Source organism: Talpa europaea (genome assembly GCF_964194135.1).
Source record: "Talpa europaea genome assembly, chromosome: 13".
Classification (NCBI taxonomy): Eukaryota; Metazoa; Chordata; class Mammalia; order Eulipotyphla; family Talpidae; genus Talpa; species Talpa europaea.
In genome coordinates this window covers 90920645-90938588 of record NC_140080.1, presented here as the reverse complement: position 1 = coordinate 90938588, position 17944 = coordinate 90920645, and the positions used below count along the sequence as shown (strand labels likewise).

Below are 17944 nucleotides of genomic sequence, written 5' to 3'. Positions count from 1 at the left end.
ATTCTTCCAAACCAGCTCTTATCTCTGCAAGTATAATCAATAGGTCATGACGGGGGGAAAAAAGATCAAACCATCTCAGAAGGTTTATTACTCTGTGGCTGCATAAACAGAGAAAACTGGATATAACAGAAGGGGAAATCCTAGCTTTGTCAACTTACCAGTTGCAACTGTTCTGAAGTTTTTGACCTTCACACCCCGCCCCTCCCCCAGCATCTAGTCCATAATCTAGTCCATAAGGCAGCGCCCTTTTCCCTGGCTCTCCAGGTCCTAACAGAAATGCTTTCAGCACTGGTTAAAGACTCCACGGAGGCAGTCTCCAGAAGCTCCTCTCCCAACCCATCCTCCAGCAGGCTGCCCTCTAATGAATCTAATCACGTCACTCCCCACTTGACAATGTTCGGTAGCTTGCACTACTTGTAGACTCAAGTCCTTATTATGTGAAGCCTTTCATCATCTGGCGCGGCCTCCTTTCAGTCTCATCTCTGACCACTCTTAATCACCTAACACTTCACCACTTGAGCTGCTCACACGTGGTGGTGCCCTATCATTCATGCTTTAGTTCCTGACGTGCCGTTTTAATGCAATGCTAGTCCCCCATTCACAGAGAGAATCCTTCCCAGGAAGCTGTTCCAGAACATTCCCCTTCTAGCAAGACTTGGTTTGTCAGGCTTCTGAGTTCTCTTGGCAATCTGTAAATGCCTCCATTAAGGCATTTCAAGTTTTATTATAATTGTTTATGTAAATCCCCCCAACACACACCAGATAGGAAAGCCTCGACATTCCAAAGGCATTCATCCTGAGGATTTCATAAATTTAATATGAACACTCTTTTTAGACCGCTTCACTTCTGTCCATAGTCAGAGCCAGCACTGCTAACATTTATTTTGAGTATGAAAAAAAAAAATGACTCTTATAAGAAAACCAAGGAAATAAATAAAATTTACACCCCCTTCCTAAAGAGTTACCACATGTATGGTAAGAAAGCAACAAAGTTCCACCAAGATCTAGAAACTGAGTGGTGAGCCAGGCCCACTTACCAGCTAAATGGACAACTACAGTTGAATTCAGTAGTATATACATATGACCACTTTAACTCATCCTCAGCAAAAATACCAAGAGCAGCATATCACCAACTCCTAACTACAGTGCCTAGTGCTCAAGCTTTATTGATTAGTGATATCCCCTGCACAGCCTCATGCTTCCCTCTGTCAAGAACCAGCCCATAACTCCATCACTCAAACTGCAAATGGGACATTTCTGAGCTTCCATCGCCGAAACAGCCAATTAGACATTTCTGCATCTGTCTCCTTTTCTCCCTCCACTGCCCTAAATCAGATCCTTAGTTTCTTCCTGAATCACACAAGTTCCTTAAGGTTTCCCTCCTCCAATTCTAATCTCTTCCACTCCAGATTCATCCAGAGCTTGCACTCTTCAGCTGTACTGTATGAATCAGCCACCTGGGGATCTTGTTAAAATGACTTATTGAGTAAGTCTGAGGTGGGATCTCAGATTCTGCATTTCTGACACCCTCCCAGGAGCTGCAGATGATGCTGGTCCATAGATCACATTTCCTGGAGTCAAGCTCCACTCAGTGCCATCCTGGAATCAAGTGCCTAGCAAGTTGGCAGCAGCAGAGGCCAGATGACCAATACACCTTAAGAGAAATGTGCAGCACAGATTCCTCTGCTAGGTGGGAAACTTGAATTAGATTCTCCGATGCTCAGATTCTATGCTCTCTGTTGGATATCTATAAGATTGTCACCCATTTTACATCCCTGAAGCCTGACAAAGCTATAAACTAGCAGGTATTACTTCAACTACTGCTCTCACCAGGTTCTGACTTAGTAACTATCTACAGACAATTCTGGTAGAGTCTACTCTACCATTACAAATGTTTCTAAAAGATAAAGAAGATACTAGGGAGCGGAGGTGGAAAAATGAAGATACTGTGCCCGTGGGTAAGTACATTCGTGCTTATGATAGCACCTTGAAGATAGACGATCGCCACTGCTACCCTCTGTCCATCAGTATTATGTAGAGGTTAATTACACTCACTACACTTGGTTAATCCGTATGTTTCTTAGAACCAGGAGGGCTGTCAATAAGTGGTTGTTTGGATGGGGGGTAGGCATGGAGGATTTTATGCACAACTACAGAAGCAGGAAACAATGATAGCTCCAATGCTCTAGTAGCAGCAGCAAGCCTCTTTGGGATTAAGGCCAGCATTCTGGCTGCACTAGCTCTCAGAAATGGACTTTTGAGCAGTACCCTCAGAATGACGTTATACTCTTAAGCAATTCCAAGTCTCTGTTTATAGAACTTTGTCATCATGTATTTGTCAATGAGACAGTGTCATTCAGATTTTGGTCAAAAACACCAAGTTCTTCTTATAATTGAGTTTACAAAGCAAGAAATTTTGAATGTCTGCTTTATAATTACCAGAACCAGTAATACTTCTCCTGATGATTCCATTGCCGCTAATATGTCTGCTAATACTCCCCATGAAAATCAACTTGTCTGGTGTTGATACTGCTCTAATGAGTTAACTGAGGACTCTAAAAGTTTGTCACAGAAAGCAAAAGGTGCTAATGATAGTAAAAAACACACTGGCAGGCATTTTACCTGAATGTTGATTAGTTTAAACTAGACGTATTCTCATATAAAATTAGAAGCATAACTTATTTTAGTCAAACAGGATCTGACTAACTTTTTTTTAATGTGGTGTTTGTCATTTTTTAAAAAAGATTCATCCATTTATGCATACAAGAACTGGGGTACAGGCCAGAGGTACGGGGGAGAGGGGGGTGAGAGGATTCACCAGAGACAGAGCAGGGAACAGAACAGGCAGACTGACTGAAACACACTGCTGAGGGGAGAAGAGGGTGAGTCAGGAGAGGTCAGCTGCACCATGTGGGCTGCTCCCTGGCCAGTCAGGGATTGATCTCATGCTGCAGAGATTGTGGATAGCTTCATCGGTTGTGTCTTAACCCCTTGTGCCACCAGGGAGGCCCTGTGGTGTTTGTCATTTGAAAATGTAAAAAGCAAAATGAAAATCTTTTCCCAGTATTAATATTCAACTCACCAGGAGAGAAAATATTTCAGAGACATTTGCCTCCACTTAAACCCCCCATCCCCCCAAAAAGTACAGGTCTTACAGTCATGGATAAAAGAGCTAGTACCTGTTTCTGCTTATATGAACACTTATGGAAGTACCCCCGCCTCATCCACACAAGGTTTAAAAAAAAAAAAAATGCTTCATCAATGAAGATCCAGACACTAGATGAAGAAAATTACAAATATTCCTCCTAGGTTATGACCAGTTAATATCTAAAGTTTACATTAATTTGGCACATGACATGAAACCAAAAGGAAGCGCCCGCCCTCAAAAGAGAAACTCAGCATTTCCCACAAATCTCATAAATCTGAGGAAAGCAAAACCCTCACAGACTTTAAAAAAAGAAGAGAATGACTTTCAAGGCCCCCTGCCAGGCTTCAAGGCAACCTCAAACATGTGCACATTTGCATCTTCTTTTCAAAAAAGCCAAATTAGTATTCGCTTAATCCAGAACTTAGATTCTCACAAACTATGACATCAAATGGAGCCCAAATAATTCAAGTGGATAAAAAGGCCTACCTGCTTCCACAGAAATGTACCTGGTAAATCTTAAGGATTAAGCTGGAATTACTAATCCTAAACTCAGTCTGGCTGGGTTTTGAACTGCTAATTTACGGTTGTTCCTCAAGCAATTCAGTATTCCACAGTCATCACCAGAGTCTACCCCTTCTGGAGCAGCAAGGCTTGGCTGGGGGCCTCCTGGGGACTCGCATGGTGGGGGGGGGGGAACTTCTCTCCCTTACTGCTGCCACAGTAATCTGCAAACACTGTGCCTCTTGTGGAACACTTTTCAGCTTCATATTATAAATGTTGGCTTCCTTTTTTTTTGTTTCCACAAACATGCCCTCAAATCTATAAGTATTTCAAGGGATGCTCGAAAATTCAAATTAGTCATCTTTGAATCAAAAGCACCTTTGACAAAGTAGATACAGTAATTACTGGGTGAACGAGTAAAAGTGTACAGTCAGCCGGTGTCACTGAGCAACAGTATAGCCCATCTTCCCTAATGAGCCCTAATTGACTCTAATTAACATTTGTGGCAATTTAGTATTGCTAAAAATAATAAAACCACACTCCATTTGTCTAAGAGCTCACAGTTTACAAAGCACTTCCACAAATATCATCAAATCTGAACCTCACAAAGTTCTCTGAGACACATTTTTTTAATCACCTTTTTCTCTCTATTAAAGGAGGCTTGAGGAGGTGAAGGGCTCATTATAGGCCTCATGTCATGTAAAGCAGCAGCCCACAGTCAACTATGGTGTCTATTTCCTCACACTGCTCTTTCCACCCCAAGTGCAGGGTTCAGTTTATAACAACTAGTACTTTCACTCATTTCACCTGATCGTCTCACCCACCTTGTGTGGAACAGATTCTTTGCATACAGAGAAGCAGCAAGTAGAGTTCTGGGATCAGAGGCACAGCTGGAACTCCAGTCCAGACCTTAACTACTTCAAAGTCTACTCCCAGTTGCTGCTATGTCCAAACTGGCAATAGAGGTTATGAGGGTTAAATTTTCCATGCTCAGCAAATCAAGGTGAATACTTAGAAGTTAACTAGTTTACTCTGGCATCAGATGCCTGGCCTTCATTCTACCTAGACCTTGCTCGCTGTATAACTCTAGACAAGTTACTAAAGGGCTCCATAACTTGGCTGGTGACATTACCTACCTCATAGGGTTGTTATGAGGATTAAGTTAGCTACTATTTATAAAGCACTTAAAACAGTGCCTGGCACATAGTGAGGATGATATAAATGCTTGCTAACTAACAAAGTAGCGCTCAACTTCTTGATAATACACAGCAAGGTGCAATTATGCTGACACTGTTTAGTTATTTTACACTTGTTTCTTCAAATTGGAAACAAAAAGGTCATTTGTTTTGTTATTGCGGGAGAAAGAAATGTTACTACCAAATACCTAAGTAAGCTGAGCGATTGCAGCTGTATTTCATAGCACATTTTTAGGGCAGTGGGTCTGGACAGTCCATCTTCGGTGTTAATGTACTCAAGTAGCGTCCACTCCAGCAGACAGGATTTGGAAGTTCAGAAACACAAGCAAAGGCTTCAGAAGAGAAACCCAGTTCTTTCTACATGGACTCCTACAAGCCACAAAATGCTGACCGTAGTACAGTTTTTGTCTTGGGTGGTTTAATAACTAAGAATTGGTCACTAGGCCATGAACGCCTGCTTACCAAATCTGGCAGAAAATCTGATTTAACATTTCTGTGTTGGACAGTCACTGCTTTCCTCCCCGCGCCCCTACCCCATCCCCACAAAAACTACATCTTCGCTGGGACTTCATACACATGTGGCATGAAGGCGCTGGAGTTACCACGAGAACTCTGGCCTCGGTGTCAGTTCCGCGCTACCCTAATCACGGTGATTGCACACGACATTCCTGTCGTCTGAGGACACGGCAGCCCCTTCTCGGGTCAACTAAAGAAAACTTCAGGGCGCCGAGGCAGCAGCTGTTACTGACTGCAGTGCAGTGAGCATGTTCGTCTTTGGTTTTCTGAATTTAAAAGATAAATTATTTGTGCTTTGCAGTGACCTTCAGGGCAGCTCCCTAATTTTCTCCAGAATGGGAAAAAGTGAATCTCCTCAGCATAAAAAAGCAGTTGAGTTTGCAGCCTAATCAAAGGTAAATTGTTACAAAAGTTCAAAATTGAGAGAATAAGAATCACTACTTTATGTCTCTACTTTGAAAGTAAATTACTTCCAATATGTAAAAGAAACCATATCCAAGGAACAATGTATGTTCCAGCTAACCCCACTCCCACTTCAGCTACTTAGAAATGACAAAGTAACTACAGCAAAGGGATACCCTGATATACCCAAATGCCAGGAGTACCCCCAAACATCCAAATGCCAGGAGCATGAGTTGTCATCCTATGAGCAATGGTGCCAGAAAGCTAAAAGGAAATTCGAAAGAAAAAAAGAAACATAGAAATCAGAAAAAGATCCTTCCCTCTTTCCCTATTTTCCTCAAGAAATTCAAAATATCTACTACACGTCTATCAGATTTTAATCTTTGCCTATCAATAAAAGAGATAGGCATAAACTCTGGGGGAAAGTGAAGAAATATTTCAATTATCCAATAAAAAGTGTGGGGACAATATGTTTTTTCCCTCTCCCTATCATTTAAGAACAGATAGATTAAAATTTTCAGATATAAAATGAAAGTATCATATACCACAGGAAAATTTGGGAAACTGTTTAATTTGGGGATGGAAGGCCTCCTAAGGTTGACATACCCTGACTATCAGGTAAAGAGGGATACAAACGTGTAACAAAAGAGGAAAATATTAGTGAGTTATGAAACAAAGCTAGTTTCCCTAAATATGGGCCCCAAAGCAAATTTACAAATCAGTCGCAAAAAGGCAAATATCAAACAAAATATGGGCAATGGATATAAACAGACCATTCGCCTCAGAAATAAGTTACCAAGATATGAAGAAAAACCAGGTTCTACATAATCAAGAACTGCAATTTTTTTAAATCTGTATTTTCCCAAGACCATTTACCCCTCCATAAAAATGACTCCCACCTCCCATTCCATTCTACCGCACACTCACGGGACGATGTGTGTGCACACGAAGAGTGTATGCGTGGATGTGAGAGTGTGAGAGTGTGAGAGTGTGTGTGTGTAAGGAAGCATCCAAGTCCTCCAACTGGAGGAGTTTACTTCTGTCCCCAGGAGTGATTTTTCTTACTTAAAACAACAGCAGCTGCTCCCCAGCAAACCACCTCTCTACGAAACCATCGAGAGAAATTTCTCCTCTGCTTCACATCTGGAGCACATATTCTACGTGCCAGATACCATGTATTTTTACCCTTTTGTACTTCTGTGCTTTAAAAAGTTCCTTTCATATTAAAAAGCAACAGTCATCTTTGAAGAATTAATCAACTCAGTAGGTTAACTCCCATATAAGGGAAGCTAAAACTTTTGCTTAAGTGTTTAAATTAAAATGGAGGGCCTCCCTGGTGGCACAAGGGATTAAGCACCCCACTAAGATGCAATCCGCAGCCTCTGCAGCACGAGTTTGATCCCTGGCCGGCCAGAAAGAAACCCACATGGCGCAGCAGACCTCTCCTATCTCGCCCACTGCTCCCCTCAGCAGTGTATTTCAGTTGTTCTGCCTGTTCTGCTCCCCACTCTTTCTCTGGTGAATCCCCTCACCCCTCCCCGCCCCCAGCATCTCTGGCCTGTATGCATTTCTGGCCTGTACCCCAACTCTTGTATGCATAAATAAATAAATCTTAGGAAAAAATTAAAATGGAACTTAGTATGAAAGGCAATCTCTCTCACACCCCTAAAAATATTCAGTCTTTCTAACAAGAGCAAAATATTCTTTTTTTTTTTTTAGGATTTATTTATTTATAGAAGAACCAGGGTACAGGCCAGATGCGTGGGAGGGTGAGAGGATTCACCAGAGCCAGAGCGGGGAACAGAACAGGAAGACTTGATGAAATACACTGCTGAGGTGCAGCGGGCACGACAGGAGAGGTCTGCCGCGCCATGTGGGACCCTCGCCGGGTGGCCGGGATCCAACCAGTACAGCAGAGGCTGCAGACAGCTTCACGGTGCTGTGCTCAATAGCCTGAGCCACTAGGGGAGGCCCAAAATATTCTTTTCTTTCTAAGAGACAGAGGTATTCAAAGAAGTAGCAGTTTTCATGATAAAGACCCCAAAATGAGCACATAACAACAACAAAAAAAAAAAAGCCCAAACAAAGTTTATTGAACTGAGTTGTTTCAATTGTTTACATCACCTAACAGTAGAACTGTGTACAGGCAACTGCATAAGGTACGCAGAGCTCATCGTGAGAAGAAATCTTTGTTTTCCTTAAAAGAGTATGAAATAGAATATAATGAATTCTAGATTTTTTTTTTAAGATTTATTTATTTTTATACAAGAGCTGGGGTACAGGCCAGAGGCGCAGGAGGGTGAGAGAATGCACCAGAGACAGTGCGGGTAGCAGAACAGGCAGATGACCGAAATACACTGCTGAGGGGAGCAGAGGGCACGACAGGAGAGGTCTGCCGCACCATTGTGGGAATCTCCCTGGCCAGCCAGGAATCGAACCCTGAGGAGGCTTCGGACAGCTTCACAGCACTGCGCTCAACCCACTGCACTCAACCTGCTGCGCCATCAGGGAGGTCCCTAGATCTTCTTAATGAGCATGTCTAAATGGAAATCTATTCCAGACTCCATTCTTATATTCTTCTAAAATTCTTTTTTTTTAATTCCATGATTTCTTTTCCAACATCCCCCTTCTTCTAACAATTTCATCTTTACAGTACTGGACAAAACCACCATTGATTTCTGACCTTCTAGTCCTCTATCTCTTCTCTTCAACTATCTGTCACCTTTGAAGATCAACCACAAATCCCCCAGAGAGTGACACCACTGATGAAGTCTAACTTCCCCTCTCAGCAATTATAATATCCAACTGTTACATTAGAATCCCCCCACAATCTGTCAAAATGATATGCAATCTCTCAAAAACAATGATTAGAATGAAAAAACACTAGAAACATCTTGAAACAATATAGAAAACCACCAAATGTGTGAAACACAATGGCTTTCAACTTTCATTTTGACCAAAGTAAAAGGGGATCCTAAGATAGCAAATAACTTCAAAGTGCCGGGAGGAAAAGCACACAGAAGAGGTCATGAAAATCCTGGGGCTGTCCCTAATTCTGAGACTTATTTGATCAATGCTCTTAGACCAGACACCCCCTCAGATGGACTTGCTTCCCTTATCTATAAAAATACAAAAGGAGTGTTAAATTCTGAAATCAAAGTAACAATACAAAATTTCATTTTCTTTAACTGCTTTTTCTCCTATGGACTCTAAGCACAAGAAGAGCACACAGCTCACCATAATTCAAAGCTAATAAACCAGTGAATCTTGCACATTAGGATCCCGCAAATAAAGAGTTATTGTGACTGTAAACTTTATAAACTGAACTATGAATGTATCTTGCATTACCAGTCAACTTAACAAAAGAATCTTTAATTCAAAAAGAAGATGTACTTCTTTAAACTCACCCCCAGTATGCTGCAGTCTATGCCGAAGAGTAGCGCCTCAGCTGGGAGATAGCGAATCAAATATTATCTATTCTGTCATTTTTCTTAAACTATAGCAAAAAGAGGGTCTACTTTGGTTGGCAACCTCAAAGTTGTCTTTGGCATGTTAAGTCCAAACCCATTCCTTTCTACATGAGAAAGGGCAGGGAATTTGACTATTTTAAACCTATGGACAGGTCCTACAGAACTTAAAACACCAATTTTCAGTCCTTCTAGTTTGAAGAATGGGCTTGATAATGGAGCACCACAGTGTTAAAGAGCTGGAAGAGATCTTAGACTCATGCTTACTAAGAGCTCATGGTTTTACTGATGACAAAGTCAAAGCCCAGGATATGTTAAAACAAATGCCTAAAATCATACCAAGTTTTCCAACTCAGACTATAGACCATTATGTCTCAATAAAGTGGTACAAATATTTCCCAAAGTTGCTTTTGAAAAGAACAAAGTTACTTTCACCTGACCCCAGGCCACATCAGTCAAATTCAAGAGCTGTTAAGATGTAGCTCCCATTCAGGCACCGAGGGGCAGCCAGACAGCTCTCAAAATAGATGTGGGAACAAAGAAAAAATTTCTTAAGATAGTCTCATAATAAAATAAAGATCAAAACTGGGTCTGTGTATAAAATTTCAATCTTTGGATCATGTGTCAGGCGTGAACTGGTTATAAAATCCAGAGAGTCACTCAGTGGGCATTGAAGACAAGTACAGATCACGCTTTCTTTTGCTGTATTGAACATACGCTTCATATCTGACAAGAAAGGCCAAACATTCAAACATACTATTAACTAATGCAGGTATATAGAAAGACTTATTCTCCCAATGCTCATCAGATATAACAAATGCAAAATACTTCCTAATTGAAAATACAGGGGAAAAAACAAAAAAGAAAAATCAACCAATTGAAAATTTCATAAACTTCAAGACTTAAGATTTTTCACTCATTATTGAAATAGTCCAAAGCCAAAGTACTTCAAGCTTTATTCAGTCTTCAACTGACTTCTGACACATAAATGGAAATGAGACTAGCTTATTTTTAGCAAGTTCATTTGGAAGGGTATATGCCCAAAATTCTGGATTCCTGTTTGTCTTCCACTACAGTATCAACATTTACATACTCACAAAATACTTACAACCTATCATAGAATATTCCACTCAAATTCCAATAGAACTTTTAGGTTCCAAACTCAGAAACCACAAGACTTATACCTCGACAAGACACTATCATTAAATGCATCTTACAAAGTATTAAAGCAATCTCAAATGTAAAAACACAACAGGGAAACTATTACTTCAGGAGGAAGGTGGCATTATGGGATGGTTATGCTTTGTTTCATTGATGTTCTGTAAGGTACAGCAGGCATATATTAATTGCATAACATGTAACAAAACCATTCCATCTCTAAATCAATATGTAGCAGCACCTAGTAGTCCTGTAACTGCAATTATGCTTGATTTTAAAACACAGTATCACGCAACTTGAGAAAACTGCTATTTCACAATTAATCAAATATCCTAATGTTCGCAATCAAGTCTCACGAAAGTCTTTCCGAATTCCTGAGTTTCATGTAATCAACATTTTCTGAAGTCTAGAGTTGACATTTCACACAAACCCAAACACAACCAGTCACACAGACTAAAGTTACAAATACCTAATATGTCTAAGGAATTCACAGGGTTGATTTTGTTTTGCTTAAGCTATTAATTAAACCAAAGGTAATAAAGAAGGGTCTGCCCAGAAGCATAGTGACTAGAAGCCAGATTCAAAAATCCCTCATCACCAGTACTGTGACAGATGCCTAGGTTTAAAAAGGGTGGAGTGGGTTTTAGAAGGTGGGTTGTTTTTTTTTTTTTTAAGAAGGCTTCATTTTCCCAGACTGTTTTGAACATTCTGATTTCTTTTTCAAAATGTCAGGCATCTTTAAAGGAAAAGCTTTTCTATTGAGTGACTTCGGGATCTCTCTACTTTCACTGTACAACAATTAAACCCTCCTGTCCAGATAGACTGAACTGCATTCCACCCTGGCATATAACAAAATCATTAAACTTAAGATGTTTCATTTGACAGAGGTCGAGGTCTCGTTAAATTCATCTCAAAGTTGAGGTAAGAAATGCCTTTAAAAAGGGGAGGGGGTGAGGAACACCTGTTAATTCTAAGAAAACTTTGAGACTACTCACAATGCACATAGCTTCACTCACGTTAAATAGAAGGTATTAATAGTATGTGGCGCATCAGAACTCTCCTGCCATGGGAGAAATGCCTCTGTGCATGTGTGTTTAACATCCCTGGGGACACGAAAGGATGGAGGGCTGAAGAATCAGGGCCCACACCACCAGCTGCCTAACAAAATTCCACAAATTCAATTCCACAAATGTTTAAAACGACAAGTTTTATAGTCTTGGATCATATACAACGTTAATGAATGCTAGGTTATCAACAGACCAAAAGCTAATTCAAAGTTCTCAAAATAGAGAGAATGAACAACAAAACACCTTACGCTTAAAAATAATAATCCTCGTTGGATAGCCTAACCTTTAACAGGGTTGATTTAACAATCTTACAGCAACAAAATGATACAGCTTTCAACCAGGAGCCCGGACAAACTCATTTACACTCGTCTCCTCTCCCTACAATTACTTCCGTGAACATCAAGGACACGCCATTTTAGGAACAACTATGAAATTCACAGAGAACAGCTTACTTATTCGGTAGCGCCCCACAACATGTGAATTCTAAAACACGTACAACCGCAGCATACCACCAATCAGGCACTAATGGTGACTAAAGTAAAGATTTTTTAAATAAAAGGTGTAAGCAAACCTGTCAAGATGGGTACTTTACAAATACGGATACATTTTAAAGGAACTGAATGATCACACCTCCACCCTCAAAAGGCATCCATTTTTCAGATAAAGTGTTAATTCCCTATATCCAAAGAAGATTTCTGGTCTATTTTTACAAATGAGGAGTGCTTGAATGAGAGAAAAAAATCGCTAGGCAAACTATTTCATATCAACTTAAACGCAAGTGTGACCACATACAGCAAGCAGGGTATTTAGAACACTTTCCATACTGCACTATTTTGGCACTACCAATTTGCCAGTCTTGGTTCTTTATGTTTTTAAAGGGAGCCTGATAAAAAAAAAAAATAGGGCTATACATACGTCACAAGAAATAACACTTGGGACAAGAGGATAATGTCTCCTCATCACCAACAACTTTAGCATACTTTCTGAATGCTTTTAACCAAGTGAAAAATTCAAGTGTAAATGAAATTCAGCATTGATTCATGGAAAGTGGTATGAGCTGCAAAACAGACTATCCAGCTCTCCTCAGCTTTGGCAAGGACTGAAAAACCACAAGCAAGAGTCAAACCTCTCTGTGCACCAGTTTCTCCATCTGAAGAGGATTGACACCTACTCCTCCCTAGCAGTGTTTTTGAGAGGATAAATGAGATGATTTACATGAATGCCCTTTAAGATTTCAGAAGATAATAACCCCCAAATATTAATAGATGTTATCACAGGAGAGTTATGATGGCAAGGACAGCACATACTTCCCATTAAAATACAGCAAACATAAAACTTTAAATATAAGAACCAACAAAGTTAAGCCCTTTGTTCTTCAAATTAAAGGACTGTTCCAACACACACGGGTGTCACATGTTCGTGCCACGTCGTTACTCAATCCTGCTGTAATTACAGTAATAAGAGCCTGCTTGTCAATATTACAGCTTAATCCTGAACCACCCCTTCTTGGTTTCCATGTAGGAAACCATGTAAGGCTTGATCATTCCCAGAAGAGAAAAAGAGAAGAAATATGAGAGGGGTAAGGGATTGCTCGCAACCCCAAGAAGTCACACATAAAAACACCTGGTCCGAGATACACTAGGCGCACTGGGCGTGCTCTCCAGTTTGTCAGCATCTCTTCTCACTATTTATTATCTGAGCTGAAATAGCTATACTAACTCTAAAAGGTGGTAGACAAGGGTCCAAAAACATTTTTTATAAAAAGTAGTTTAATCCCACCCTTGATCAATGACACAGCTTATCCCCAAGTCCAAAACACACGCTCACTAACGTTTTGAAGTCCACGACTTCTGTCTGGCAGCCTAAATTCTCGGATTTTTTTTTAACCTGAAATTAGTCTTTAAGTAAAACTTAAGATGGTTGATTTTAAAGGGAATCGAATGTTAGTGTACTTAGTGTAACTTCAGATAAAGCCTTTTAACTTTTTTCATCTTTTAGATGAGCTAAAAGAATGGCTGCTTAATACGCAAGTGCAAAAACAGTTTTCAAGTAAGTTTTCATTGACAGCTCCATAATGAGATAGTGCCTTTTGTTCAAAGTCTTTAGTTCATTGAAGACTTTCATTTTATTCTATCCAACTAAATACTTAAATATTTAAACATTCAAAGGAACCACATGTGGTTTTCAAAATGTCTAAAGAATAACTTAAGTTAGGCTATAAATACTAAAATGTATTGAAAAGTGACCCTTAAGAGAATGAAAGTTCCCTGCCGGACAAGAACATCTCGCAAAGACCAACTGATGATATAAAATAAATAGCAGATAATATACTGAATTTAAATACAGGAAAATAATCAAAAGCCTTCAACAGCAATATTCTTGTGTGTCCTTAACTCCAACGACACAGAAACAAAAAGATACCTGGGAATAAATGTGAGTGTAAGTAAAACCAACAGGGAACACAGCCCTGGCTTCAAGGGCTTTCGTCTAAAGCACACATTAGTTATCTTCTTCTCTGAAATGGAGCTACTAGCAAAAGTAACACTTTGGTGCTGCGTGTCCCACACTCCCCTGGAGCACAGGGGTAATTTCTAGGAATCTCTTCTAGTGTGGCACGGAGTTTCGCTGCATATGAAACCCATACAATGTTCCCAAAGCGAGTGAGCCCACCTTATAACAAGGCCCTTAATTGGTCAACAACTAAACTTCCTTCAAGTGGACTCACTATATGCTAAATTTTGGTTTATCACAAATGAATATCGACACAGAGACATTTGTTACATTAATTTAGGCTTAAAATAAGCTAAACTTTGTAAGAAAACCAAAATAAAAAGTCAGACATCTTTATAACAGATGTCTTATCTACCTTCTGAGACACCTGTACACGGGTTTCCTATTCAAGAATATTTATGTATATGGAAATAATGCAAGTCAGTTCAGATGAAGTTAACAATTACTGTGGTTCATAAAGAGCAAAAGCAACAATAAGATTTAATCAGAAAGAATTTATCACTTTCATATTGAGATAAGTTAAAAAAAAAAAACCTGTGTATTATCCACTTAAAACATTTTAGACATAGACATTAATCAAGGAGAATCAAAGATTTTGACTGTGACACCCAAAATCATTTCTATGACCAATATATTCATGGGATGCAGAGACTTTCCATAGAAAATATAGTCAATACTGTTAATTTACATATCCCTTTGCTATATATATATTTCCTTCAGTGTAATTAGTATGGTTGTAAGGGCACTTACCATTCTCACACTAACAAGCTATTCTCATTCCAACTGTGATGATCATTTCCTGCTTTCATAAAATGACAATATCTTACAAATTACATGAGCTACAGGAGAAAGGAACATTACTCCCACATTAAAAACAAAGCAAACCAAAAAAAAAAAAAAATACACCACCTATTTCTCAGGCCATAAACTTACAAGGTATGCCATTCAGTTGGAAAACTACCATCAGATGCTACTAGACTATGCTACAGTTTTCCTTATAAGGGAAAAAAAAATCAGAAATTCACTTAAAGAGTTACACAAACACTTCAACGAAACAAAGTAACATTTCACCCTGAATGCTACTGGTGGTGTGTATTTCAGCGTGGGAGTAAAGATTTCTTCATTGAAACTGACTGACTCTAAGTACCACACAAACTGAATGAAAAAAACATAGAAAGTGGCTACAGAGTTACAATCAGGATCATTTTTTCTAAGATCACCCACAACACAGAAGAGTTAACTTAGGGAAGATTTAACTGTCTTGATTTAATTTTGCTAAGCAAATTTTATTTCAACAAAATTCCTTATCACTAAGAACACAGTTCTTCAAGCTCAAGGAGGAAAAGGATGCAAACAACTTTATAAAGTTCAAATATAACAACCAGGATCTACGGCTTCCTAATTCAGCATGTGCCAAGCCTCCAGCCAAGAACAACAGCAGTCACCTCTAGTCAGGCGCTTGATCTAATACGCCAATTACAGCTCAATAAAGTCGGAACAAACAAACATGCAAGCGAAAATAATTTTAATCCAGGACCGAGCAAAAACTTTGAAATCACATCTCAAGAGACAGTAACTCCTGGAATTCTTATTGTGCTGCTACTGCTAGTCCCACCGCAGTGGTCAGCCCTGGGTATAAAAGCTGGAAGAAAGGAGAGAAAGCAGCAGATGAAATCACTTTTGACGCACAAATCAAACTTGCAGAAGAAACTGAAATAAAGCAAAAAGGGGGGAAACAGCCCTGAGAAGGCATCCCACCAGTCAGGTTTCCAGTGGCGCCTTGGAGGGAAACTAGCCCGACAGGAGCTGGAGAGCGGCCAGCGGCCGGGCAGGCGCTCCTGCGGGCACACCAGGGCCACCGGGGTCGACCGCAGACAGGCTCCAGCGCGTTCTGGAGCGTTTCTGTGGGTCGGTTCCCCCCGCGGGCACTACGGGGATCTGGAAGGCGCCTCCAGCGCCAGCGAGGAGGCCGGGAGGAAGCGCCCCCCGGCTCCGGGCGCGCCGGGCCCTCAGGCGCGAGCGCTCCCCGCACTGCCCGGGGCGCGGCCACCTCCTCGCGCGGCTTCCAACCTGGGCGCTCGCGATGGACAGAAAGTCGCGGGTTTGAAAATCGCTCGGGGCAGCCCCGCCGAGGGCGCGCGCGGGCTGTCAGACAGTCACGCAGCCTGGGGGGGACCTGTGTCCCCCCGGGGCCGGGCAAAGCGACCGCCGCGGAGCCCCGAGCGGGACTCGGGCCCCGGGGGCGCGCCCCCGCCCGAGTCCGCGCGCAGGTGCCGCCTTACCTGCGTAGAAGCGGATGAGGCAGCCGACCTCGGCGTCCATGCCCTCCTCCTGCACCCGCCACAGCTCCCCGAAGCCCAGCTGGAAGAGGTAGTCGTTTTGGATCTGCAGCGGCTTCTCGTCCGCCTCCAGGCGCCGGGTGGTCTCTCCGTGGAGCTGCACGTACAGGGCGGGCGGCGGGGGCGCCTTCTCGGGGGTGGGGGGGGCGCGGCCGGGGTCCGCGGGGGTCGCCGCGTCCTGCCCGGGCCGGCCTCGCGCGGGGCCGTCCCCGCCCCGGGGGGCGGCGGGCGGCGGCGGCGGCGGGGTCGCGGCGGCCGTCGGGGAGGGCGCGCGGGCGCCCGCGGCGGGCCGGGGCGGCGCGGGGCGGCCGGGCCGACGGGGCTGGCCGGGGGCCGCGGCCGGGTCCGCGTCGAGCTCCTCGGACGACGACGACGAGCCGCCGCCGCTGCTGTAGGGGTCCGGCGGGTCGGACGCGCTCTCGGCGCTCGGGCTCAGGCTGAAGCTCTCGGCGTCGGAGGCCGCGCCCGCCGCCGCGCCGTCGCGGGCCCGCGGGGCGCCCGGCTCGCCGGGGCTGGAGTCCGAGCGCGCGGGGCTGGCCGGGCCGCGGGGGCCCGCGCCGGGCAGCGGCAGGTCGGCGGGCGGCGCGCGCGGGGGGCCCCCGACGGCGGGGGGCGCGCGGGCGTCGGGGCCGGGCCCCTGGCCGGGCACCCGCACCGCGCCGCCGCCGCGGGGCCCGAGCTGCAGCAGGCGCGCGGCCACCTCGGCGGCCGTGGTGTCCAGCGTGCAGAGCACGGGGCGCAGGCAGCCGGCGGCCGGGAGGCGGTCGGAGACGTGCACGCAGCCCCGGCGCAGCTGCTGCCGCACCCAGTCCCGGTCCGACGGCTGCAGCGGCGGCAGCGGCCGCGGCCTGAGCAGCAGCGTCCGCCGGTCCAGGCTGCGGGCGCACAGCGGCGCGGGGGCCGGGGCCGGGGCCGGGGCCGAGCCCGCCGGGCCGGCGGCGCCGGGGCAGCGCGGGGCGGGCGCGGCGGCGGCCGCGGACAGGTTCCGCTTGAGCCGCCCGCGGCGCAGCAGCAGCGAGTTGGCGCCGCCGCCGGCCGCGGGCCCCGGGGCCGCCCCGCCGGCCGCGGGCGGCTGGGGCGCGCCGCGCCGCCGCCGGCGCCCCGCGCCCCCCGCCCGGCCCGGCCCCGGCGGCGGCCCCTCGCCGGGGGCCTCGGCCCGCGCCGCGCCGCTCGCGGCCGCCGCCGGGGCCGGCGCGGGCTCCGGGGCGCGCTCCTCCCGGCCGGGCTCGGGGCGCCGCGGCGCCGGGGCCGCGGCCGCGGGCTCCATGGCGGCGGCTGCGCTTCCCCCGCGCCGGGCGGCGGCGAGGAGGCGGCGGGCGCGGGCGGAGGCGGCGCGCGGCGCGGCGAGGGCGAAGCCAATGGCGTTCGGCGCGCGGTTCCGGGGATTATGTGGCAAGCGGGCGCGTTCCGCCGCCGGCCCGGGGTTCCATCCCGCACGCCCGCCGCGCCGCCACCGCCCCCCGGCGCCCTCCCCGCGCGGCGCGGGCGCCCGCGCTCGCCCCGCCCCCCGCCCCGCCCCGCCCCGCCCCGCCCCCGCCCGCCGCGGCGCCCGCCTGATTGAATATTAATCGCGCGCGGGCCGCGGGGAGGCGGGCGGCGGGCGCGCGGGAACGCCTCGCGGGCTCATGAATATGCATCG

The 17944-nt window shown here is 45.0% G+C and overlaps 1 protein-coding gene across 1 annotated transcript in view; it reads right to left on the bottom strand.

Annotated features, from left to right (window-relative positions):
• The window catches only part of PHLPP1 (PH domain and leucine rich repeat protein phosphatase 1), a gene marked incomplete at both ends in the record, with an annotated part of 193472 nt that extends 175900 nt beyond the window's left edge, over nt 1–17572 (bottom strand). Inside the window, one exon of the mRNA XM_084252709.1 lies at nt 16249–17572. Coding sequence (XP_084108835.1) covers nt 16249–17572 — 1324 coding nt within the window. The remainder of the gene's footprint in view (nt 1–16248) is intronic.
• Nucleotides 17573–17944: the final 372 nt, after the last annotated feature.